General features: G+C 46.5%; 1 protein-coding gene across 4 annotated transcripts; it reads left to right on the top strand.

Moving 5' to 3' along the window:
* The first annotated feature begins 695 nt into the window (after positions 1 to 695).
* sik3 (SIK family kinase 3) lies at positions 696 to 26,946 on the top strand. 4 transcript variants are annotated; one of them, XM_068584308.1, is made up of 26 exons: positions 696 to 1,084; positions 12,210 to 12,326; positions 12,620 to 12,683; positions 13,313 to 13,474; positions 13,690 to 13,814; positions 14,001 to 14,124; positions 14,888 to 15,006; positions 15,246 to 15,356; positions 15,737 to 15,871; positions 16,374 to 16,454; positions 16,965 to 17,074; positions 17,376 to 17,532; positions 17,643 to 17,792; positions 17,879 to 17,952; positions 19,018 to 19,152; positions 21,080 to 21,221; positions 22,450 to 22,569; positions 22,717 to 22,775; positions 22,946 to 23,055; positions 23,496 to 23,665; positions 23,759 to 23,871; positions 24,538 to 25,322; positions 25,430 to 25,584; positions 25,885 to 26,014; positions 26,101 to 26,227; positions 26,766 to 26,946. In XM_068584308.1, exons 1-25 carry the CDS (start codon positions 743 to 745, stop codon positions 26,220 to 26,222), a joined length of 3,912 nt encoding a protein of 1,303 aa, XP_068440409.1. In that variant the 5' UTR covers positions 696 to 742; the 3' UTR covers positions 26,223 to 26,227; positions 26,766 to 26,946. The 4 variants fall into 4 exon arrangements, with proteins under 4 accessions (XP_068440409.1, XP_068440407.1, XP_068440408.1 ...); XM_068584306.1 differs by having other exon boundaries at positions 697 to 1,084; positions 23,747 to 23,871; positions 26,766 to 26,945; XM_068584307.1 differs by having other exon boundaries at positions 698 to 1,084; positions 16,377 to 16,454; positions 23,747 to 23,871; positions 26,766 to 26,944.

Below are 26,946 nucleotides of genomic sequence, written 5' to 3' on the forward strand. Positions count from 1 at the left end.
TTTTTTTGGCCTCAGGGCAGCTGTCTGCTTTAGTTGGTAATACAATATTTGTAATACAATATTTGGGAACTAGACGCAGGAACTCCTTTCTACCACAGAGTGGTGCTGTCTACAACCTGGTGAGCATCTATTGGATGGAATAGAATGGAATATAATAGAATGGAACAGATTAGAATACAATAGAATATGATAGAATGGAATATAATAGAACAGAGAGATTAGATTAGAATGGAATGGAGTAGAAAATAATAATGGAATGGAAAAAGATAAGATAAAATAAGATAAACCTTCATTTGTCTCGCAGTGGGGACATTGCAGGATCAAAGCAGCAGAGAGGTAAAGTGCACACAAGAGACACACAGTAAAATAAAATATAAAAAAACAAATAATATAAATAAACAGTAAAAAAAGGTAATACAACAGTAAATAATCCAGAATATAATATAAAATAATGGAATGGAATATAACATAATAAAATAAAATAGAAAGTCACTGATATATTGGTCTGTTTTCCCGTTTAAATTCCCCTTCAAAGTCTCGTAAACCTGCAGCAAAGAATCACTGAATCACGGGAACCGGGTCGGTATTGCGCACTTCTTCGTCGCCAGGGCAACCGCAATACGTTTCTGTGGATGAAGTCATTTGTTACGCCGCTCGTCGCCATGGTAACAACCTAGAGAGGGCGCTGCGGAGGCGCGTTTTTACGTAAAAAAATGACGCAAAGGGCGGGGGCGTGCCCGTGATGCGCGCTGCGCAAGCTGCTTGTTGTTTCCCGCAGAGAGGCGAGAAGATGGCGGCCGTGTCAAGCGGAGGTGCTGCTGGGTCCGCTGCGGCCGGGATCGCGCACTCTGCCCGACCGACCCACGCGGGCATGGGCTCCCAGAACCGAGCCCAGCCGACCTCCACCGGCATCGGCCACGCCAGTCGCACCAGCACGGCCACCGGGTGCGTCACCAGTCCCGGCCACACTTCGGCCACCAGGCCCCCCCCGGCCCGAGTGGGCCACTACGAAATCGAGCGGACCATCGGCAAGGGGAATTTCGCGGTCGTTAAACTCGCCACGCACATCATTACCAAAGCGAAGGTAAGGCGACCGGCGTCCGAGCGTTCGAGGCGAACAATTACAAGTTGTCACGGTTTTATTCCAAGCTTTTTCGGCCATTTAGCGTTACTCGGGATGACGCCGGGGCCTTCAGGCTCAGGAGACACAGCGGCCAGCCCGCTTTGGTGACACCGCTGCTGGGTGCTGGGTCTGTGGTGGTGAGGGGGGTGAGGGTGGAGAGAGGAGCGAGAGACCCGTTCTACACGGGGCATCACCTCTAACTTCTAGATATAGACACGTTTTACCGTGTAGAAAAATATGTTAGCACGTATATTAACTAGTTGTGTTTTTTTTTAAAGAAAGGCCCGGGGGTTAGTGTGTGGTAGAGGACGGGAAGAAGGAGAAAAGGGTATTTACGAAGAAGATGAAGAAGAGGAGACACACAATGTTCCGACTGTAGTAACGTTAGCTAGCTTAGCTCATTGGCTAATTAGCTGTGCGGCTACACGTAGATGTATTGAAGACGAGGCTAAAAGTTATGCTGGCTGAGAAAACTCTAATTTAACAAACGAGCTTCCTAAGTTGTAGTGTGGCCAGGTATTACAACTCTTTGTGAAAAGACCATTGGAGAGTTTTACACTTTGCTTGTATTAGTTAGCGGTTCAGAAAAGTTTCTTATTACGTCGTTATAATACGACAAAAAATATATGTCGATACATCCCAAGTTAATAGCTGGATGACGGTTGACGAAGCCGCTCGGACAATGAAACATTGACATGGCAAAACTTGTAGTTTCAAAACTGCCACCACACACTTTGAGTGCACGTATAGTCTTTTTTTTCTTCTTTTTTTTTGCATAGTGTGGGTGCCAGTTAGTAGTTTACATGCTATTGCATTTACTTGCAGGCACTATCTTAAACACATATTCAAATCACAGTGCTACACACATATAACTCTCATTTTATGACAGGCTTTTGTGTTATAGTAGGTTTGGACATTTTAGGGGAATAACAAAGGAAGATTAACATATTCCAGGTCGTGTTTTACTTTCCCTTTGACCTATTGAGTCAGGTGCCTCGGATGTTTCATCTATTTTGCCTTTGAGCCTGCTGTGAATGTCACTCTGGATATTATGTCTTTCATGGTAGTGCAAGTCCAAACGAGTGAAACACAAATAACTAATCAGTTTGTGTGTTTGACAATGGCAGCATCAGTAAATAGTTTTCACCGAGAGACACGCATAGATTTCCAGCACACTGGTTCTTACTCAGAACCGTGTGTGTGTGTGTCGACTGAGGACACGACAAGCCTTCCTCTGGTGATAAGACTGTTGTGAAAAGTGTGCACATCCGTCATGCTGGATGCTTGGTTGAACACTCACAACAAACAGGGGCAGCTTAAACCTCCGCTCTCACACGGCTCCTGCAGTGTAATTATTTTTTTGTACCTGATGAAGAGCCTTTAATTCTAATGGCACAAATAAAGGTGTGTCGAGTGTGCCGCTTCACCTCCATGCTCTTGTTGACATACACACAGACGGGCAGACACGAGTCATTTGGGCGCTTTGCGCCACATAGAACGAGAGGACATCCCATTTACATTCACGAGGTCAGAATAAACTAAGGTCAGTGAGTGCTGTGTGGTGTTTACATGTCAATGCCGCTCGAGTTGTTTCTTGAAGGACTCCAAATGTGTTGATATGACTATAATGTAATTTACAGACTAGTAGTTATGGGAGCTGTGTGTTCAATCTTATATAAGAGCAATACTAAGACAGTAGCAACGCTATAGTGGGAGATTAATGAGCTGGTTATGAAGCTTTACTCCGTGTGTGTGTGTGAGTGAGCCTGTTAATACTTGCCTGGATGTGTGTGTGGCTGTGTCTGGCTTTCTGTCTGAGTTTGAGAGACAGGCAGAGGACAAAATGACAGTGGATCACGGACTGACAGAATGACAGAGGCCTTGTTTGTTGTCTGTTGATGGCGGTCGCAGACGGACCAGTCAGCGCGTGATTTTCCCCGACCAGCTCGGGGGTTTCTGCGACCCCAGTTGCTTACGAACATCAAAAGAATAGGAGTGTACATGCCTGTGGACATCATGAATATGGATGTGATGATCAGTCATCAGATGTGCTTCTGGAGCCTTGTTTAATGGTCTGGGTTTTAAAACGAGCCAATGACAAACGCTGACTAGTCCACTTGTTGGATGGAGCTGGATGATATCCTGCAGTGCAGTCGCACATAAGCGGGCCTGGTTATTTATACCTGGTAGCTTGGAAGGGAAAAGGGAAGGTCCCTTTTCTATGCCTCATTTGCTCTCGGTTTTGTTTAAGCTAAAACATTCAACAGGCCATTTGTTTAAACTTTATTTCCCCCGATACACGTCACCATTTCAACTGTGTATTTTGCAAATTCTTGTGGACTGGAGGTTGTTGTCGTACACTGGCTAACAGAGAGGCAGTCACACAACACAAACCTCCGATGGCAGATGGCTTGTGCGCTGCTCCTGGATGTTGCAATAGTGAAAGTTTGTCTCCTCCAGACAAAGGGCAGCGAGTGAAGTGGAAGTCAAAACACAAGTGTTTACACACTCTCACAAACGCCAATGCGAGAGGCAGTTGGGCCACGCTTTGCTCCGGTCTTGATAAATGTTGATTTCAGTTTTCACTCTCTCTATAAACTTCATAGCTGGTTTATGATCTTTCAACAAGGGGCACACGGTCTGTTAGCTCTGGGGTACATTATGAACGGTACACATTTGTTTTAGGAGCAGCCTGAATACTCACCACTGTATGAATTTGGGGACTCGATGGAGTCAACCAATTTGTTCTCTCTGATTTTTATTTCAGATTTAGAAAAAACATTACAACATACAAACATAACTGGTCACATTTTAAAATCTATAACTAGCAAACGTTTCACATTCTTTTGCAAAATAAACTATAAACACTATCGCAGAAAATGCTGCAATTCAGTTTATCCTGGATGACTAATATTTCAACACTATTTAGATAAGAAAGTGGTGCAATTTGAATTCCTAGTCTGCGTCCATTCTCTGCTGCAACCTATAGTCGAAGCCAGTGTTGTGTCACGTCCACCACTAATTGATGTCTACCGAGTTTCCAGCTCAACTTGATGGTAAAAGGTCCCGGAAAACACGCTCAAATTATATGAAATGTGATGAAATGTGACGTACACAGCCTTGTAAAGACATGTTCAGCGTATACGCACACACACGTTGCTTTTTCGGGTCTCTCACAAAGAAGGAATTATTTTCATGTTGACCGCTGTTATGGAGCCGATTGCCCCACACACATCGCAATTTGATAGGCTATTAATCAGGCACGTAGTCGCCTTGTTTGTAAATGCACTTTATACAAGATTATATTTCACATCCTGGCCACATTCCATAGCAAATGGCATATTTGCACAGCCTCTCTCAGTTGCTATCAGCATTTGAATGGGATTTATTCTCTGTGCAGGACTAATTGATTTGAGTCAATTACATTTTTCAGTATTCTGGTGCTGAAATTCTTAGAAATCATTTTATAAAATAGATTTTGGTCTTCCCTTGCCTCTGGGCAACACGTCAGCGCTAATGTTGGTGCGATGCAGATTGGCCCGCGGCAGCAAATACTAATATAATAGGTCAAAAAATAAACCCGGTTACTTCCCCAGCCTACTGATTTTTTTTTTTTTTTTTAAAAGTACATTTATTTGTGAAATTGTTAAATTAATTTTTGCTGATCACAAGAACTTGAAGGTTTTATATACAGAGTTTTAAATTAAATTACATCCTAATTAAATTGTATATATTATAATATTAATTAAATTTGACCAATTGCTAAAAGGCAAAACACAGGATTGTTTTCAGAGTTCTACAAAACAACAAAACTCTGTGATCTATCTTATTTTCTCTTTTAGCGATAACCAGAAATGTTTGTGCCTTTCGCCTGTCAAAATTGACCACATCAATACAATGATTATCAGGATGTTTACGCTCCGCCAGTAAGTGGCTGATTGTGTCGGCCACAAATGCGTGCTGCTTTCCGTGATTCTGTGAGCCAGCAATGCATCATAAATGAGTGGATATTTTAACGCAAGCATTTCCGTGCGAGTGTTTGTGACGTTTGATAAGCCAGAGGAAAGATTGTGTTTGTCTACGTGCATACCTTTTGTGTAATATCTTGACAAAGTCGGGCATGGTCAGTGTCCTTGTGTGACCCGACTAAGGCTCAAGTGAGGACACGCTGCAAAAAAGCCCCCGGTCTCGCTGCACCAACCGCTGCGCAGGGAGCGAGATCGGTAAAAGATGGCTGTTGCCGCATGTCCTGACCTGACCGTCTGTGGGGAAGCCTGCACTTCTTTCCTCTTTTTGTTCGTCGTCTTCTTCTTCTTCTTCTTCTTCTCCCCTTTCCTCACGATTGTTTTTTAGGCTGGAGAAGGATGGAGCAGGAGAAAGAGAGGGCAGGCAGGAAAGCAAGCGTTAGGTAACAGGCCTAATGCAACAATTTCACTCGGTCACACTCGGGCTCTCTGACACGCACCATCCCCTCTCTGTTGCTCAAAGACACACACACACATACGCACACTCAAATGTGATTTTCATTTGGGTGAGTAATGTGACAAAGACTGTTTCCGCCCGACTTATCTTCCTGCCCTCCAGTCATCTTCTGATGCGTTCTCAGTCGTGTGAATCCTCAGCCAGCCAGGTTCAAAAGAGAAGAACACAGCCCAGACTCTCTTTCTGTGTGTGTGTGTGTGTGTGTGTGTGTGTGTGTGTGTGTGTGTGCGTGTGTGTGTGTGTGTGTGTGTGTGTCTCTGTTACATGACATGAGGGAGGACAGTGTAAGCTTCATCCGTATGATCCTTTTCCTCCCGCTATGTTTCTCCCCCAGACTGATGCCAGCAGTTTGTACCCCCACCTCCTCTCTCTGAAACCGTGGCGCTGCTGTGTGGCACTTTATAAATAACAAAACTCTGCGTCGCCGCCATCATCCACAGCGTTGCTTGTTGTCAGAGGAGGCTGTGCGTTGCCATGACTCGTTAGTTGGAGAAAGGTTGCTCCGTTGGATCCCGGTTTCCGGAGCAATGATGCCGGTACCAGCCGTCAACCACCAATTCTCAATGGGACGGACTTTTCATTCGCGGTGTTTTTAACTTGTACCGTGCAGAACAAAAAAAAATACAAAACAGCGAAACCTGCAGTTGCTGGTTGACGCACCGTTGCAGCGAGCCGGTTGACTCTTGATGAGCCACATTCCAATCATTTTAATTCCTCTGGAAAGTTTGTAATGAAAAATCTCCCACAGATTTGTATTTGTGAATAAATATATACGTCATAAAAAGATACGACGAACTGTTCACTAATTATTATAGTTATAAGTATTCCAGACTATAGCTCAGTGGTTCTCAAATGAGGATACTTGAGTTTTTTTATTTTTATTTGCATCCATTCAAAAGTCCTTTAAAAATAGTTGTAAAATAAATATTCAACAACATGTAGGTGTATGTTCATTAACTGCATTTTATATATTCTATATTAAATCAGACACTGATGACACGGTGCTGTTTACTACATTTTTTTTTCAACCCTGCTACGTATATACATATATAGATAAGCAAATCCTCACATTTGGAAAGCTAGAACCAAGAATGCTTGACACCTTTGGCCAGAGAAGACTATTCATGGATTATCAAAACCGTTGACCACGAATAGTCTTCACCAAAAGACCACTTCATGGACTAATCTTTGCAGTTTGACCGGGGCAAGATCACGGTGCACAGGAGGATGATGGTATGAGTTTAATTGTATGGGGGTTTATGAACTGCTACAGGTGATGAGGGTTTTTGAGAGACTTAAAATGTTAAGTCTTAGATGTCTGACCTCTGACTTTGAGGCCAACGCAACGGTACATCTCTGTAGCATTGATAGTTAATGATTCTTCATTTATTTAATGATGTTCATATTGAGGCGCTTGTGGTATTGTAAAGTCGGTGCCGAAACTGGATGTGCAGGAATCTTCTCCGTAAGCACCGATCAACAATATGTGATTGGAATGTGGTTCATCGAGAGTCAACCAGCTTGTTGTGATGGTGTGTCATGTGGCAACAACCATTTGGGTTTCATATAATCTGAGTTTGTCTACATCTATATATCCCAAATACCTTAGTGAATTTGTTAGTAAATGTAATGGTAATACGGGTCTGCTTGTCCCGATGGCACAGTGCGAGTGGTTTACAACATGGTTGTGTTAGAGGTCTTCATCTCCGTCACAATTTACTCGATCATGAAGTGTGGGCTCTGCTATGCAAAAAAAAAAATTAAAATTCCTCCAAATGTCAGATTAATAGTGTGATGTCCAGCATTTCCACACTGTAACGTGTCCCCAGTCTTGTACTTTCATCCTGACACACTCCACTGAGTCATTTCCACACTCTTACAAGTGCACAACACGCAGCATCTCTGAGAGGCATTGTGCTGACTCATGCCGCCTGTACGCTTTCATCTCCGCGCGTGTGCACGCGCATAATACAGTCATAGTACTGACCTGCTGGGTGCGTGCGTGTGTGTGTGTACGACACCGTGTGGTGTCTTTGTGGCTTCATACAAACTCATACAGGCGCCACATTTTTAGCTTTCATAACTAGCGCCTAAGAGTTAGCTATAGTAAAGGCTAGCTTTTCAGGTAGCTAGTGTACGTGCATGGCCATTAGCGTGTGCCCGCGTGATATGGGTTAAGCCTGAGCATTACAGGTGTTGTAATCTGTGTCACCTGTTTATGAAGGTTAACCTCATACTGTGTGTGAGTGTGTGTGTGTGTGTGTGTGTGTGTGAGTGAGAGAGAACAGGCAAGAGCCCGAGCTTCCCACTGTAGACGTTACACCATAGACCCAATTCTTTGCTCGGGATTAGCCTCATTACAGTTGAGTCATGGATGTTTTCAAAATGAGAAAAATAAATAAATCAATTCATGCAACTCTCAAATCTGAGCTCTGGAAGAAATATATATTTCATTGGAGAATATTGGGATAGAAAAATACAAATTATTGTGTTATTCCATCCGTGTCCTTTTGTGACATATTGATCTTTAAGTCAACACAGAGTTGCTGGTTTGCAAATTTTGCTTAATGGTCTGTTTTAATGAGTCAGCTCTGCTGTCATGTGAAGTTGAACAATAATGCTGTTTTGCTGTTTTCACATATGACGCAAAACAAAGTTTGCAATCAACTTTTGCTGCTTTGTCCGTGTTGCGCCAAAAAAAACAATCGCTGACCTTTTTTATCTAGCAAGCCACAAGACGGCTGCTTTACTACAGCGGTATGAACCCTAAATAAACAAATTAAGCTGTGATATTATTTGCCAACAAATATATGCAAAACCTTTTTGAAGGTGCAGTCCAATAAAGGGTTTGTTTTCTAGTGTGCTTAGCGTGTAGGAGAACGATGGTGGCCGACGTGAAAACCTAGTAACGCTAATTGCTTTATGTAGAGCCGGCTTTTAGTTTGGCCATTATAGGCTACTGTAGAAACATGCTCGTGAAGATGCCCCGCTCCTTTTTGTGCGGTTTAATCTAAAGAAGCTAAAACACAATTCCTAATTTCTAATGATTATACACTTAAGAAAACTTAATTTCTGCCAACAGAGCCTCCTAAATGCTTCACACTTATATACATTTTTATAGGAAGCATAAGTGGATTGTTTAAACATTTTGGCATGTAATTGGGAAATTAAAAAAAGGTAGTCAAACATTGATGGTTGATTTTAGACTCTTGTTTGGTTGCCATTGGCAGCAGTTATTTCTCGTGTGCTGTGAAACTAGGATCTGCGTGTGAGTTGTGTAATGTACAGTAAATAGTCCAGACTCCTCCGCCGGGCCCCAGCTGCTCTGGGACGGGGCTGTATTGAAGTCACCGTCATGGGATCGGAGGGGTTATGTGACACCTCATCTCATAGCAGCCGGCCTCTCAGTAGTGTGTCTGTGTTTGTGTGTGTGTGTGTGTGTGTTCCCAGATCTTTTTGATGGAAAATTCCTGAGTCACTGAGGCTCGTGCAAAGCAGGCTGTACACCTCAAGGCAGCTAAGATGCGAACAAAGACACACAACACATTTACTACGTCCTGCCTTGGGTGGCGCTAAAAGCTAACCCGACCTCTGGGATGTACACTGGACACGTGGGGTTGTTAGCAGAGCATCGCCACTCGTCTAGCCAGGTCTTCGCTCGTCAGCTGTGACGAAGTTCCAATGTCCTTAATTCATAGTCGGCCATTTTAACAATCCTCGAATCTCTATGGTTCGGAGAAACACGGTGACTAATATGCGACATCTGAAATGTTTGCAGCGCGACAATGACGGCTAACTGCACAACACACTGACGGCTAACTGCACAACACACTGACGGCTAACTGCACAACACACTGACGGCTAACTGCACAACACACTGACGGCTAACTGCCCAACACACTGACGGCTAACTGCCCAACACACTGACGGCTAACTGCCCCGGTTGTTCCGTTGTGTATCTTGTCATCTCGCCAATTGAACAATCTCCCGGCCAAAAGCTTTCAAACCAACGCACACACCGAGTCCCCGAACCATTGTAGCTGTTGCCCAGTTCCCCCGTTTTCATTGTCCATAAAACGAGCATAATGTCCATGTGTAGTCAGAGGTCAGCCTGTGTGTGTGTCTGTGTGCGTGCACATGTTTCAGATTTCCTGTTGTTACCCTCCATAAGATGCAGAGGGGAGTGATTTCATCAACAAAATTGGACAATTGCCATCGCTAAGAATAGATTCTAAGAGCTTAAAATACTACATAGACGCACGTTGCAAACGCACACACACGCACACGTGGCTAGAGTTGTTTGGAATATTACTTAAGTTGATTAAAACGATACCCGCCATCGATCCGGCAGCTGCAAACCCCACACAGCTCGAGTCGGCGGTAAAGCATCCAGCGACTCAAAGAGTTTACAGGAGGGGGGGAGGGGCTAACCGCTTATAACGTTTACATTTTTTATTCCGGATGATTTATAGAGAAACACTGCTCCACCTTCTCTACCCTTCTTTGTGTCGTTCTCTCTTCCAAAGCCATGCACAGCGGAGCAACACAGCGCTCAGTTTTTGGTCCAAAAGTCTAAATTCATAAATGATTATTCATATGTATTTATCTTACAACATTCTGCTTTGTTCCTTATTTGTCGGCGTCTACAAGACCGCAGTAGAAACATTGTTTTTGGCCTAAAGGAGAACGCAGCTGTAATAACAAGGCCGTCTTCTACAACCACAATAATCTACACACGTTACAAAAGAATATTTCCCCCTATTTTTTTTATTAGTGCGATGACATCGTAAAATATGATGACAGAAAAAAACCCTAAATGGAAGCTCAGTGCGAATGTAAAACAATGACTCTCGGTTCTATCAGCTATTTTATTACACTGCAATTATGATGAAAAAATATGTTTTTTTTATTGGACAAGTAAAATTTGACAAATGATAGTAAACAGTTTTATCCTTTTGTCTCCCGGGACGGAAATCCCCCGACTCGCAGTAATAATCACGTCATTCTGTGAGTCGTTAAGACAAACCTTCTGGTGAATTCGGCAAATGTAAACCACACTAAGTTATTCTTTTTTTCTTTGTGTAAAAAAAAACAAACAACATTGTGAGTTTGTCCCGGCCGGTCACTGAGCCACTTCAGATAAATCATGATGAGCGCCGCACACGCAGTTTTTGTGTGTGTGTGATTCATTCCCTCCCGCATTGCTTTCATCTTCATTTAAACTAATTATGTTGAATAACGCATCTCTTAGATCTTCCATAAACAGAATATAGAACGTAATCAGCAACAAGACGTTGGTCTCCTTCTGTCGTCTCCTTTCTTTTCTTTTTTTCTCTCTCCTTTTTCAAAAAGCTTCCACACAGCGTTTCCATGACCTAATCGTCATGTGATATCACGATCTGATAATAATCATTAAAAATAGGTTAATCGCTGTGTTCCTCATACACCACGAGAAGAACAGCTGATTCCAGGCGTCTTAATAACTGCCTCGAATGCTTTCCAATGAAGTCCTCACCTTTTTTTTTTTTTGATATAGGATACTGACATTGGTGCTGGCAGAGATGTGGGGAAGTTCTTCAATACTCATGAAAAGGAAGCTACACACACACACAAACACACACAATGATCTGGATTAATGCCACCGCTGGATGTGACTCTGTGCCCTCCCAAGAGCCCTCTCTTCGCTCTCCCTCGCTTCCCCTTCCTGTCCGCAACAGGAAGTCACACTTACCAGCCTTTTTAGATGTCCTTCTTCATGTCTCCTACCAGGAAAGGGAGAGTTCAGGATGGCACCAAGCAGAATTTGAGGTGCCGTTTGCGTGTTTGCGTGCTTGTGTGTGCGTTAATGCGCGGCGCATACTTTTCCATCTTTTCACACGCACCCAGACTCGTACTCGCTCGTCTTATCTTTGGAAGAAGCCATGTTTTTTTTTTGGCACAGCCTCATTAGCCGGGCTTGATTAAGTCATTAAAGTCGCCTCCCCGTCTCTAAGTGGCAGCGCAAAGCTCCTGTCGCACGCCATCATCGTCCGCGCCGCCGGCGCCATTGTTCCCCGGGCTCCGACCGTTACGCAACAGCCCGGCTCGTGGTCGAGGTTCACGGCCGAGGTCGGGTTATCCAAACAAGCTGGAGTCCGGGGGAAAGCGCGGCGTGCGTTTGACGACGCACACGTTTGGCAAATCGTCATCTTGAGAACTGCCAGTGCTGTATCTCGTTTTTATATTTTCTTTACTTGATTATTTGTGTTTTATTACTTGTTTTGGCGACTGCTAACGGATCAGCGGTGCCAGGTCATATTAAATTGAGTCTGTCTGACTCACACCCTCCCTTTTTTAGTTCTTTTAGCTGGTTATTTTCTCTGCACTGTGCTTTTCTATAATTATTGTGTCATCATAGCAATATCGCGAGGGCACCGGGGGCCGTGCTCTGGAATCGTTGCCTGCAATTTCAGTGTCCGCTAAGCGCCATTTATGTGAATGTATTGCATTGTATTGTAACTCTCAAGACCCGCTAAACAAGTTGCAAGGTTTTTGAGGTACATTTTTTTTATTGTTTTCTTCTATCCTCACTGTTTTGTTTCTGTCTTTCTCCTTCGTCTTCCAGGTGGCTATAAAAATAGTGGATAAGACCCAGCTGGACGAGGAGAACCTGAAAAAGATTTTCAGAGAGGTGCAAATCATGAAGTTGCTGAAGCACCCACACATCATCCGCCTCTACCAGGTACACATGTTCAGCCACAGAGCGGCTAACGCACGCTACACACATCTACACAAACCGAATATGTGTTGGTAACTGCACCAAGCTGGCTGGTATTGTTTGGTAGTATTACATTTATAAAATCAATACACTATGTAAAACAGTTTTTTCTTCTATCTGAATCTCCCCCTGCGTGTGTGTGTGTGTGTGTGTGTGTGTCTGCCAACCACCGCTGACTCACTCTGTTGTGTAACGGGTGAGCCGCCCGTCAGAGGGTCTGCAGCTCCTGGTTGTTATCGCTCGTTTCTGTCTTCTAGGTGATGGAGACGGAGCGGATGATCTATCTGGTAACGGAGTACGCGAGCGGCGGAGAGATATTCGGTGAGGGAGTTCCCGACCGACACAGTGATGTGGAGTGTCTTGATCATCGTCTTACCTCCCTGCTTTACAATTCAACGCAGTTTATTTTGTGGAGCCCAAATTACAAATTTGCCTCAGAGGGCTTTACAATCTGTACACGTACAGACATGCCCCCAAAAAATAGAAAAATAACTTTCACAGGAGGAGAAAAAAAGGAAGAAAAACTTTACAGTTTGGCATTATTTTTTTGTAATATCAAAATACAGATTTGAATTACAACTTTCTGAAAATGTGTAAAAAATATCTTACATTTTTCGTTTCTTTTCTAATCTTTTGTCCATCGTGATTCTTTTGTTTGCACTGCATGCTCTCTCTTGATTGATTGTTTTAATAAACGTCGCTCGATTTGACCGTTTCTTCATGAACTTCCCTTCGTCCCATTTATTTGAGTCACTCCGAAAAATTCCTCTGCTTCCCAAAAAAAAAATCCCTTTTGCGTGTTTCCTCGATTGTTTAAAGCTGTGATTTATTTGCCGAAATCGAAAAAAACGAAATCATCGTCTTCATTTGCACATTCACAACAGAGTATCATACATCTCTAACCTGTTCATTGTGTGTTTGTGTGTGTGTGTGTGTGTATGTGCGTGCAGACCACCTGGTGGCTCACGGGCGTATGGCAGAAAAGGACGCCAGGAAGAAGTTCAAACAGATCGTGGCAGCGGTCCATTTCTGTCACTGCCGCAACATCGTCCACAGAGACCTGAAGGCTGAGAATCTGCTGCTGGACCACAACCTTAACATCAAAATTGCAGGTGTGTGTGTGTGTGTACTTAAGAATGTATGGGTGGGAAACTTAATTCGGTGGTTTTGGGCTGTCTCGGTGAGTGGGCGAAGGCGAGCGTCAACATGCGCTCTCTGGAGCGTTTTCTCGGGGGGTGATTGAGTTTACGCTGTCGAGGTGAAGCGACGAGATCGAATGAATCTCTCTCTTTCTCTCTCTCTCTCTCTTTCTGCTCCGCGCCGCCAGATTTTGGATTCAGTAACCTGTTCTCTCGAGGACAGCTGTTGAAGACGTGGTGCGGCAGCCCTCCCTACGCCGCGCCGGAGCTCTTCGAGGGCAAGGAGTACGACGGACCTAAAGTCGACATATGGGTGAGTAGACTTCTAGGTATGCAGCTAATTGGCTTGAAGACAAAAAAAAATTAAATGAAAGGGCCTGTATTTGAAGACAAAAACCATTCGGGCCCTAAGTATAGACTGTGTCGCTCTAGATTCAATAGTTGTTTAATTGTTTGTTGAAGTCCTATTTATATATTATGTACTCTTTTCTCTCTACAGAGCTTAGGTGTGGTGTTGTACGTGTTGGTGTGCGGCGCCCTGCCTTTCGACGGCAGCACTCTACAAAATTTGCGGGCGCGCGTCCTCAGCGGAAAGTTCCGCATCCCCTTCTTCATGTCCACAGGTAGGACTCCGCTCATATTTACTTCCTCCTCTTCCTCCAGACCATCAGTGCAAAAATGTCCCTTTGCTTCAGGGCCGAGCGATTTTCTTTTGTCTCGCGCATCCGTGTTCAAAAGATAGTTTACGGGAGATGCATTAAACACCTCTTTCATTCCTCATTGAACGGTTTGTATTGCATATCATTGATACACGTGTTTGCTTAGTGGCTGTTCGTGTAAATGAGTGTGTGCGTGTACAATTTGCGTCCTTGTACAAACTAAAGAAGCACCCACTCACCGAAACGTTGCTCCAGAGCGACCCTAGTGGTCAAAATAAGTCCACAACAGTGCCTTTTAGGCGGCTTGAAATCAAGTTAAAGTATCAAAATGTTCCATTACATTCCAGTACGTTAATGGACTTCCTGGAAAAAAAAGTACCACAATTTAGAAAACAAAGTGTGGGAAATTTTTTTTAAATTTTCCTCGACGAATAATCCAATAATATCCAGTAAAGACTGGATCAAGATCAGATAATTAGAAAATACTTCACATAAAAGACTCGCGAATGGTACTCTACCACTCTCACAATGTCATACACAGAGACAAGAGGCCTTTGTGATATTTTGTAGGGCTGCACAAACTCTTTCAAGAGAAAAAAACTAACGGCATGGCTCCATTTTTCCCACGTAAACGATTGAAGTTCCCTCCCATACTACCTGGTAATAGTGCATGTTTTTCCCCATAAAGTCCACGTGTCTTCCCATGCATGTTTGTGTGTCATTGCAGACTGTGAGTACCTGATCAGACACATGTTGGTGCTGGAGCCCAGCAGACGGTTGACGATGGATCAGATCAATAAGAACAAGTGGATGAGGCTAGGAGACCCGGACCCGGAGTTCGACAGGGTAAGACTCTTCAGACTCTTGTAACGATGATCGACTCAAGAAATATCATTTTAGCCCAACTTGTGTTGCGTCTGTGTCGCGTTGTACATCTTTCTGCACATATTAGTCGAATTTGATTGCTTCAGTGTCCTATTTGAGTGCCATATTTTCCTGCTAAGCTTAGCACAAAGAGTATAGATGGCTAGCCTGGCTGTGTCCACCACTAACATGACATCTTCCTCCTCCTCCTCCTCATCCAGTTGATAGCAGAGTGCGAGCAGGTGAAGACGGAGCGAGAGGTCGAGCTCATCAACGAGCAGGTGCTGATCGCCATGTGCGAGATGGGTCTGGATCGGGAACGCACACTTCAGGTTGGACGCAAATACGTAGCGACATACACGGATGTCTTTACATTTTTTCCGCTGCCTTTTTGTTAAAAAATAATACGGGCGTGTCGCAGTTTAAGTGTCATAATCCCTGGTTCAGGAGTCACGATTCAAAGCCTCAAATCCCCGACAAATGCACAAGGATCTGTTTATTTTCCATTTATTCTGATCAGGCAAAGAGATAAATCTATCACGCCATTAGAAATAATATGAAACGTTTCTGTAATGCACGGAGCAAACACTTTTCCTAAAGACAACAGGTCACGACAGGCGACAAAATTGAAGAAAAACAACATTTACAGCTGTGAAAAATCAGTTTCAAGTCATCTTATTAACTTGTGCTAATTCTGCCTCCTCTTCTCTAGTCTCTACAAACGGATGCGTACGATCACTACAGTGCCATCTACAGTTTGCTGGCTGACCGCCTCAAGAAACACAAGACCCTGCGCGTTGCCCCGCCCACACCGCGCTCCATTAGCTATCCTCTTAACGCTGTACAGGTGAAACTCATTGCTTACTGGTGTCGGCTTGATACGATGGTGCTTTGCAGCCCACATGTGTCCATTTTCAACTCTGTTTCATAGTATTGTGTGAAAGTGTTTTATGTTGATCTTAACTCCGATCCATCCTTTGTGCGTCTGTCAATACAATTAATTAATTCTATGAATGTATTCTTCGTGAATGTGTTGTCGTTGAAGTGTAACGGTTGATTTTGAGAGCTTGGGGGCACGAGTGCTTCTGATGAAGGCGTGTCTTTGTCCACTGAGTGACGTTAATTGCGTTAACCTACATTCACCAATCCCACTGCACTAATGAGCTTGCGAGAATATTAGCACAATCCTAACACGACCTGTCTCTCTGTACGTGTGTGTGTGTGTGTGTGTGTGTGTGTGTGTGTGTGTGTGTGTGTGTGTGTGTGTGTGTGTGTGTGTGTGTGTGTGTGTGTGTGTGTGTGTGTGTGTGTGTGTGTGTGTGTGTGTACGTGTGTGCCTACGTGCCCAGCAGACGGATCCACAGGGTAATCCCGTTAGCATGACCGTTCCCCATGTCCAGCTCATCAACCCAGAGAACCAGATAGTGGAGGTGAGTCCACGGTGGTCGCTAAACGAGCTAAACGAGCTAGCTTATGGCGTTGGAAGCCCGACCTCGGCTCTGACTGCGTCTCACTTTAAGAGTTTTGACGGCTTAACATTGTTGTCGCTTGACCTGTCACGGAATTGTTGCACCAGCTAACAATCAGTCAACACCACCAGCTTCCAGTCTTTGTATTTTTTGGGATGTTTTGCATGTTTTTAATCGCTGGCTGTCCAGTGTTTACTACTGTACAGTTTACTACTGTTTGTGCAGCCCAGGATCCACCACATAAACACACACACGCACACAGCCTCAAAGCTGACTCACATATTGTGAAACACAAGAATGCGTCAGATTACTGCATTGCAGCAAGGATTTTAATAGAAGACCTGAACTTTATAAAGCATGAATATTAGCATACAAATACATTTAAAATGTGTATGATCGTTTGGGACAGTGCTACTCACACTGACAAAAGGCGTTACTAATGAAAAGAGTGTGTGTGTGTGTGTTGTGTAGCCGGATGGCAGCATGCCACTGGACAGCGATGAAGGGGAGGAACCGTCTCCGGAGGCCATGGCTCGCTACCTTTCGATGAGGCGACACACTGTGGGAGTACCAGACCAAAGGTAAAGAAAAACTGCCATCGGGGATTGTTTCTGTTACGCTCCGGGTGTCACAAGTATTGATTTTTTTTTAACTCCACAACTGTTGCGTAGTTTCCGGTACTAACTCTAAAATGTCCGCCATTTCCTCGCGTTTTTATTTCCACCGACTATTTAGCTGGAAGTAAGTCTGTAGCGTGCACTGATCATTCATATCGGGTGTAGCGGTTCCCAAATAAGACATTATAACTATTTGACGAGCCAGCTGCCACATGAACGCGGCCCGCTGACTTCTCTCCCATCGTTGTCTCCTCTCCCGCCACAGGACGGAGATGCAGGAGGACCTCCAGAAACTGCCACCGGGTTTCCCCCGCGGGGCAGTTCCCCAGCCCCCTTTCCCCTCACTGGCCCCCGCTATGGGCCAAATGCACACTCTCATGCCCACGCAGAGCTTGCAGCCCACGCAGCAGCTGGAGTACAAGGTACAGTCAGTTGCGTTTGAGTGGACGGCGCAGAAACCGACTAGATATCAACCGTACTGCTTTCTCCTGCTCCAATCTTGACTTTCTGTGACGTCTGCTCGGTCCTCCAGGAGCAGTCGTTGCTGCAGCCCCCTACCCTGCAGCTGCTCAACGGCATGGGGCCGCTCGGTCGAAGAGCTTCCGACGGCGGGGCCAACATCCAGCTACACGCTCAGCTCCTCAAGAGGCCCCGGGGGCCCTCGCCGCTTGTCGCCAGCCCGGTGAGGGATCTGGATTTCTGTGCAAAGTTTCACTGTTCTCTGCCTCAACGCGTCGGTGTTGACCGGTCGATTCTTTACCCTCTCAGCACCCAATCCCTGCAGTCGCTCCGGTGGATGAGGAAGGTTCAGACGGAGAGCCGGACCAAGAAGCCGTGCAGAGGTAACCCACGATTACGGTTTTGGGTGAAGGGGGTGTGCACTGTGCAGGGGTGCTGTCTGAACCGGACTCTGTGGGGGCGCCTGCAACCTGCGACGAGAAGCCGCCATGTTCTGTATGAACGCTGGAATAATTAAGTCATTTCACTATTTACATTTATTCTCTCCACACTTTATTTACCAAACACATTTGCTAGTTAAGCATCATCACCTTCAGTGTAAACAAACCGTATACAGGTTATTGATATGCAGATGACGTACATTTCTTATAGAAAAGGCCTCTTTAAGAGGAGGTATGTTTTTATTTCTTTTTCATTGCAAAAAAACAAACACAGTAGAGGTTATTAGACACATTTAACCCTTTCAAAATAAGAGCTTTGACATGGAAGGGTGCAGGTTGGGGTTCCCCCAGCTGGTCCTCCTCAGACAGCACCTCCTGTAGACGTCGCTGGTGTCCTGGGTTGCTGGGAGTGAGTGCCTTTAGGCTGCTCTGCTTTTTTTTTTTTCTCCTCCTGGAGGTGGCCACTCTGCTGTGGCGCTTGCCCCCCGTCCCCCTACCCCAACCCCATCTCTCCTCCTATCTCCATCGCGCAAGTGCCTTCTGCCACAGTTCCAAACTCAATCTGCCGCCCAATCCAACTCTTTTAAGCCCCAAAAAAAAGCTTCTTTATCTCTTCTTTTTTTTCATTTCAATACGTGCCAAATTATTCTCTGGACTTTCTCACTCTTTCTCACACCGCTTTGCTTACTCTGAAGCTTGCAAAACTAAAAAAAAAAGGCCAATCGTTAAATTGGAAGCTGGGGGGTTGTGGGATAACCCGTAAGCAATAACACATCCATCCATGGTGTAAATTAATTTATGTTTTTCTGATTGGCTAAGATGATATGAATGATGACACCCATTGGCAGAGGTGGAAAAGGGGGCGGGCCTTACCCTCCCCTCCCCCCTCCATCCACCCGTCACCATTAGCCAATGAGGACAGAGAGCTGACCAGCGCTGCTTCCTGTCTCCCACCCTCACACCTCCGTCCTCCTCCCCTCCCTCCCCCTCCTCCTCCCTGCGGCCCAGGTACCTGGCGAACCGCTCCAAGCGGCACACGACGCACGCGCTCATGAGCACATCGCATGGCGAGCCCTCGGCAGAGTCACAGCGGCCCCAGGGCCCCCGCCAGAGGGGGGGCTGGGCCCCCGACACACACACCCGGTGAGGGGATACGCCCGCTCCGAGCTGTATATGCACCATCACACACAAACACACACGCACGTTAAATGGGGGGCATATTAACCCTGTCTTTCCCCCCTCTCTCTCTCTCTCACACACATACTTGCACACACAGCTGATCTCTCTCTTTCTCACACACACACACACACGCACTCACACACATATAATGAGGATGCACCCTCCCCAAGAAAAGGTTGTGCACTTTTTTATTTTTGTCAATAGTGGCGTTGAGGAGGGGGGTGTATCTCCACATCTCCAGTTAACCTTTTAACTTTTTCTCCCTCATAATCCTGGAAGGAGCAGGTATTTGACCAGTTTAGATGTAGCAGATTAGTCTTGTATTACCCCCGCCAAGCTAAATTATGACCCTCTGTGCTTTGTTTCTGTCCCATAGCAGTCGTATGTTTGTGTTTTTTGGGTGTGTCCCCCGTGAGCGTCATCTTCCTCCCACTCAGATTAGCGTCTTTTGAGAGGCTGAGATGTGCTTTTTGTTTTTTGGATGCGTTGCCAGAACCCGTTGTCTTAAGTTGTGGCTTCATAAAAGTAAAAGTTGTTGTTCGTGGAACACTTTTTTTTTGGCACGCAGATGCTGCGAAAAAAGCCGTCCATCTGTATGTCAACTCACGGTGGTTGTTGTGTATGTGCTTGTTGCTATACAATGAAAAGTAGTCAACCTCCTCGACATTGCCGTTGATGTGAGATGTTGCTCCGTGCGTTGCTTAGACAAGAGCTTGTTTGTGTGAGAAACTCTTCGGGACGCGTTCCTGTTTAATGTCCTGTACTGGAAGTGTGGCCCTTAGATGCATTTCCATTCACAATGGTATGTATGTATATTTTGTACCTTACCTCTTTTTTTTAAATGATGATAACTTGTGGCATTTATTATCCTGAATTATTTTTGACTCATTGACTTCAGCTGTTTTTAAAAAGATGCAGTGACTTCTGTGTATCGAGGTTTTTAAAGTGATTTAAACTGTGCAACTCTCCAACATATTAGGACCAGCCTCCAAACACTCGAGCCGTCCTCTATTTTGCACAGTCCCTCTTCAAAGTTAAACATCCTCACTCCTGCTCTTCTTGTTGAGATCGACAGGATTGATGAATCCATTTTTAAGGATAGCGGATTCATTTTTTTTGACAGATTTGTGAATTTTTGAGTCTTTTTTTTTATGTGTTTAACATTCAAACCCCCAGTGGATGCTGAGCCTCAGAGCCATCTAGTGGGCTGCAGAGGTACTGCCAAAGGGTTGGATTTAAAAAAAAAAGAGAAGGTTTTTGAGTAATTCACAAAGCTTGTCATGTTTATAACTACATGTCAAAGAAAGAAAATCATCAATTTAAGTGACCAGTTACGTTTGAATATCACCAAGTCAATTACGACAAATAAGTGGAGACCACATGTTGCCACTGTTAGCTTGTGTGTGTGTGTGTGTGTGTGTGTGTGTGTGTGTGTGTGTGTGTGTGTATACATATATATCTATATATTATCATGAAAAAGTGATGTAGGAGACAGCTGTTGGCCAGTAAAAGCCCAGTAGGATGCTGTCAAATCAAAATGGGAGTTCATACTGGCAGGCAGTGATGGGTTTGGGTAAACAGAATAATTATTTTGGGATTAAAGCTGACCGAGGCATAACACACATTTACAGGTTTTTTTTGTTTTTTTTGTGGTTATTTCTTTGGAAAGGTGTTATTTAATGACAAAACGTCGCAAGCCGCTGTTCTACACTCAATATCTCACAGTCATATAACTGGTAATGCTTTGTGCGTGTTTGAAAAGCTCAAATGTCTCATATATCTGTTTCTGTGTCTGTGTGACTGAATGTGTGTGTGTCTCTGTTATCCGTCGTGTGTGTGTGTGTTTGCGTACACGCGTATTTGTGTCTGCTCCCTGTGGTCCCCTCCTCAGATCCAGCTATAAGGACTGTAACACCCTCCACCTCCCCATGGAGCGCTTCTCACCCGTCAGGCGGTTTTCCGACGGCGCGGCCACCATCCAGGCCTTCAAGGCTCACCTGGAGAACAGCAGCCTCATCAAGCAGCTCAAACAGGTACACGTCGCCCTCCGCTCGGAGCCGAGGTCGGGATGAAAATAAGGCAACATGAGCTCATGCGAGCTCCTAAAGCTTTTAAACTGCCCGTCGGAGTCGGCGCTTTCCAAACAGTGACGCAACATATTTGGCTCTCGAGGCAAACGGTGCAGAAATAGGGCCGCGTTGCAGAGCTGGTCTGATGTAAGTCCGACTCTCTCTCGGGAATACAAAACTTAAGTTCCCCGGCACTGCAGATCTGCTTTATGCGCCGAGAGAAATTCAGCGCTGCAGCAGTCGGTGAAACAAAGTCGCTCGCTAGATGTGCTGCACCTACTGTCCTCTACATCAGTAACATGCACGAGTAACGGCTGCTTTTCAGCTGGAGTCTGTTTTGTCCGGTAACCCGGAGCAGTTTTACTTGTTTGAGTGAGAGAACGGTCCTGTGACTTTGTGCAGTTTTGGAGAAAATTGAATCTAATAGATAACTGTTTTAGATGAACATTTGCATGAAAGAAAAGTTGTGAAAATGTTTGTGTATGCTGTCAGATTGTAGTTCAAAAAAAAAAAAAAAAGAAAATCAGAACCGGCAGCTCCGGCCTTTTTTATAAAAATATTGGTAAATCTAAATAGGTCCGTCGTTAATTCTGCCTCCCCTCATGGTACCGGCTGCCACACTAGCTACACTGCAGCGATGATCAATCGTTTGAAATCGTGGAACTCTCTCGTGAACCCGACGGAAAAGAAATGGCGGCAGAGCTGAAAATCTGAGCTTTTTGTGATTGTTCGGTCCTTTTATGTTTATCCTGTTTTTGTTTTTTTTCGCGAGCCGAACCGATCTGAAAACGCAGACACATTTTAGACGTATCCATATCTCGGCGTTCGCCCTTTCACCGGAAGAAAAAAAATGCTCGCTCCGCCGGTCCCGAGACATCACATCACTCGCGATGGGATTACCTCACCCGAAGGGAGGGGTCGGCAAAGGGAGGGATAATTATCGTGTTCGCGGCGGGTGCTTTATGTCAGGGGGCCCTGCAGTGACACGCCAAAATTATTGTTGCTCTTGAGTGTGTGCAGAGGGTTAATGAAGGGGGTTGAGAAGAGGTCAAACGCTCTGAAGGAAAGAGACAAAGGCGGTGCAGACGTTCGCAACTGACGATAACGCGACCTCCTGATCGATGATTGATTGACGATTTTGTTCAAATGGTGTCATTAATAGTTGGTGGCCGTGTCTTATGTTTCCCCGCAGGAGTGCGAGCAGCTCCAGAAACTGTACGCCGCCCAGCACGATGAGCGCTTCCTGGAGCACACGCAGCAGCAGCACATCCTCTACCAGCAAGAGCAACACATCCTCCACCAGCAAATCCAGGTACTGGACCCCGTGAAGCATTGTGATCGTAAAAGAAAGAAAAGAAAAACAAGACGTCGGCTTCATAGGAAGTGCTATTGATTTGGGATATCGCTGCACTGTGGCTTCATTCGGCTCCTCAACTCGAGTCCTTCTCTTTACCCGCAGGGTCTGTCTTTAGGCCATGGAGAGAGCCAGCCCAGCCACCTAACCCACCAGCTCCAGAGGTGAACACACACACACACACACACACACACACACACACACACGTATTACTCATCAGCTATTGAACGGCGAACGATGAACTTGATACCGTGGCGCAGCGCTATCGACTGAAGTGTTACATCACGGCCCCCGTCTCTCCTCTCCTCTCCTACTCTCTCCGGTCCTCCCTCAGGTTGCGCATCCAGCCCTCCAGCCCTCCGCCAACACATCCCAGCAACCACCTCTTCAGACAGCCCGACCAGAGCCCTCCGCCTTGCTCTGCAGGCATGATGCAGGGGCACGGTTAGTGAGGCTTATCGCTAGGGCGTTTTATAAAAAAATAAAATGCTTCTCTCGCTTGTTAACTGGTGTTTTACTCAGTTATCTTCGACCGGTTATAATCTTTATAAATGTGTGACTTATGTTAAAGCACCTGAGCCTTATATTTGTTGCTTATTCTATGAGCAGTTAGCATTTTTCAGACTGGAAGTGCAGCTCAGGCTCTTTATTACTTTCTGGCCTTTGGCTGCAGTAACCTGTGACATTATGTTGAGATAACAAGTGAATCTTTTCACTCGCCGTACCTTTACTTCGAGGTGTCAGTCAGGACCGAGCCTAACAATGAGCTGAAGGCTGGTGGTAGTAGGAATGCAGAGAGCGACCAGCTGAATCAAAAGATGCCAGAGGGTTTTGGCAAAAGCGTGGACGTAGCTTCGGCCCTCACGACTTCTCTCTTCTCCCAGGAGGCCCGTCGCCGGTGCAGTACCAGCACGGCGCTCCCGCGCTGTACCAGGGCCAGAGCGCCAGCCCGCCCCCCGCAGCGATGACGCGAGTCCCTCTATCAACCAATCAACAGGCGGCGTCTGCTCGCCCCGCCGCACCTTTGCCACAGGGCGTACCTCAACAGCAGCAGGTGGGTTTTTTTTTTAGCACGTTGTCGCTTTGAGATAAAAGTCTCTCTCTCGAGTCGATAACGAGCGTTAACGTTGTGCAGGTGACCATTCAGGTTCAGGAAGTGGAGCTGGGAGGCGTGGCGCAGAGACAGGGCGGCTTTCTGGCCACGCCCGGCCACAGAGTCCTCGGGAAGCAGCTGAGCGCAGACAACGCCGAGACGCACAGGTGACCCCACCCACTCCACCCGCCTCCTGATGGCGGACAGTTTTCTCTCTCTCTCCATGACCAACTCGCCGCTTTGCGCAGACTTCATGCCATTTTTTTTATGTTTTATCATTGTGTGTTTCTCACGTTTCTTTCTGCAATGTACACTGATTTTCTACCTGATCCTATTGTGGAACCGTAGTCGGTAATAGAGATTTGTTTTTTTGATGTGCGAGAGGTCAGACTTTAGTTACCAGTATTGAAAATGAATGTAAATCCCCCGAGAACATCGCTGAGACGACGACATCGATGCAGTGTAGCTGGGTGAGTGACTGGATGTCGATGTTTTTGGAAGTGTATGTAGAGGTCCCAACGGTCAAAGTAGTCAGTGATGACATCATCATCATCATCATCCCATAAACGGTCCCCTGTAACTAGGACCGCCTTCACTGAGAGAATGTGTCAAAATCTTCTAATGGACACTAAAAAATGTGTCTGTTGGAAGTGCTTGTACACCTCTCAGTGAATACTTGTACCTGGACTCGAGCTCAAGTGTTTGCTAGTCCGTCTGTGTGCCGTGACTTAGATAAAAGCATCGCCGTTCGCACCGACGTGCGAGGCTCGGCAGCGCGTCGATGTGAAACTGATCCTCCTCCCGCTGTTCCCTCCCGCCCCTTTTTCATCCAGTCGCAGCCTCGGCCGCTTCACGTCGGCTTACGAGCAAGCTCAGTTCAATCCCCACCTCTTCTCCGGCGACGTCGCCGCCCGGGGCGCCGCCGCCGCCAGCGTTGTCGGCTCCTACGGCCACTACCTGCAGGGCACCTCCCTCAAAGTCCCGGGCCTGGAGGAGTACCAGAGCGGGGTGGTCGGGACCGGCACCTACGGCACGCCGTCTACACTACAGCAGGCGCTGCTCTCCCCGACGCCTCTGGAGTACCGCCCGCCTCAGCACCACGTCACTCCCACCCTGCAGGGCCTCCTGTCCCCCCGACACTCCCTGACGGGCCACGCCGACCCCCGGCTGCCGCCCCAGGACCTGGCCGCCCTGCTGAAGAGGCACAGTCCCCGGCCGTGCTCGGCGAACGCCGCCGCTGTTGCCACGCCGCCCGGCGGCGGCGGCGCTCCCCAGGAGTACGGAGAGATGCTGCTCCTCCGCCAGCTGAGCCAGGGCGAGAGCTTGGAGATGCCGGCGCCGCAGAGCGCCCCCGGGGGCCAACACTATCACCACCTCCTCCAGATTCGACCCCCCGAGGTCCAGCAGCAGCAGCAGACGTCTTGCCCCAGCTTACCGCACTCGGAGAGCATGGAGGAGGACGAGGTGCCGACCAGCTACCAACACCCGCACGAGGGCCTGCTGGCCAAGGCAGGAGAGGGCCACGAGCTCCTGGGGCCCCCCCGAGGCGGCACCCCGCCCTACAACTCCCCGACACATAGGCACGGCGGCTTCATAAGGAACGCTCCAGAAGCCAGAGGTAAGACTCGCCGCAGAAAACTCGGCCTTGGTCTTTGTGCATCTGTACCTTTTTTGTTGTATTTTCCACGCGGTACATTCAGCGTCCGCATCTTTTTTTCCTCTCAGATTCTGAGAATGTGGAGTGCAGGCCCCAGGGCCAGGCCATGGAGGTGCCCGATCACAACGGCGTGGGCTATTCGAGAGCTCCACAGGCTGACGCCTATCGGTCCCGTGGACAGCTGCAGCGCCACCACACCATCCAGACCTGTGACGACGCCTACGTGAGTGAAACACAAACGCGTCCCACGCACAACAGGACGGCGGGAAAGCACTTCTACGACACGTCGATATCGGCTGGGTTCATCTTAAAGGGCGTGATGCAATAGTTCATCTTGCACGACTGAATGAATCTGGAAGTCCTGTTCATTTAGATTTTTCTCGAGGCGCACACACACACACACTATTAGCATACCCAGTCATCCACACAAAGTTCTCCTCCACGCTGCTACAGGCTGCTCATTACGAGGTTTTTCTTCCTCCTTCTTCTGTGTCTAAAACGGGTCGTTCGCTCTCTGTCACAGGATCAGACGGAGCCCATGTCGGGAATGAGCCTGCTGGCCGGGAAGGCGCTCAGCTCGGCTCGCATGTCGGACATCCTCAGCCAGACGTCGCTGACGGGAAGCCAGCAGCTGCGCCAGCGGGAGGAGTCGGGTCAGTGGGAGACGTGGCGATACGAACTTTTTAAAAGAAAACACGCTTGTCTACATCCGTAAACTCTGTGTTTTTCATTGGTGCAGCGTGCGACGTGGAAGAGGAGCTTCACGCGGCAGCCTGCTACCCCTCCTCCTGCACCAGCGACATGCTCCTCAGCTACAAACCCCCTGACCTGCAGTACAGCATGGAGCAGGCCGGGGTCTAGCACAGGTACGCACACACTCAGCACAGGCTTGATAGAAAGAGATTAGCTTGTCCAGGAATAACTTCAATAGACTTTTACATACCTGTGAGTAAAGTGTGTGTGTTGCTTCAAGCAGTATTAACTCTGTAATCCTGAATAAGCTGGATGACAGCCACCCATCTCCCCCTCAAAAACTCATTTAGTTTATTTAATAGCCACGTGGTACGTCTCCTCGACCTTGCCGGGGGCAATTTGTTAGCTGAATTTCTTCGCATTTGTCCATTTTATTTCATTTATGATCACTTTGTGTGGATTTTCGCTTAAATTTTGTATCACAACATTGTTAGCCAGTGGACGAAATAAGTATTTCCCCCATCAGCTCAGTATCTAGTAGAGTATAACATTCATGCTTGATTGCTATTAGGGACTTTTATTGTGATGTCATGGTTTAAAGGGTTTAAAGTTCTTCAGTCTTTGCTCTAAAACTAAATATCAAGAATAAGTCATAGAGACGGGATGTTTCCTAATATGACTAGTTTCTTCTCTGCCTGTTTCGTCTTTTAGGAAGAGGTGCATCCTGTGTGCAGCGGTCCATATCAGCCATCCTGAGTTGTGTTGAGTTGAGCAGCATCACGCCAAAACCACCGCCCTCTGCCCAGCGGGGGGGCTCTACGTCCATCTGTCTGTCTCCATCTGTCCATCTGTCCTCTGCGCAAGAGAGAGGGGAGGGGGGATGCAGACATTA

This window comes from Clinocottus analis, unplaced genomic scaffold, assembly GCF_023055335.1.
Source record: "Clinocottus analis isolate CAN_PGR_092001 unplaced genomic scaffold, fCliAna1.0.p SCAF_2, whole genome shotgun sequence".
NCBI classification, from domain to species: domain Eukaryota; kingdom Metazoa; phylum Chordata; class Actinopteri; order Perciformes; family Cottidae; genus Clinocottus; species Clinocottus analis.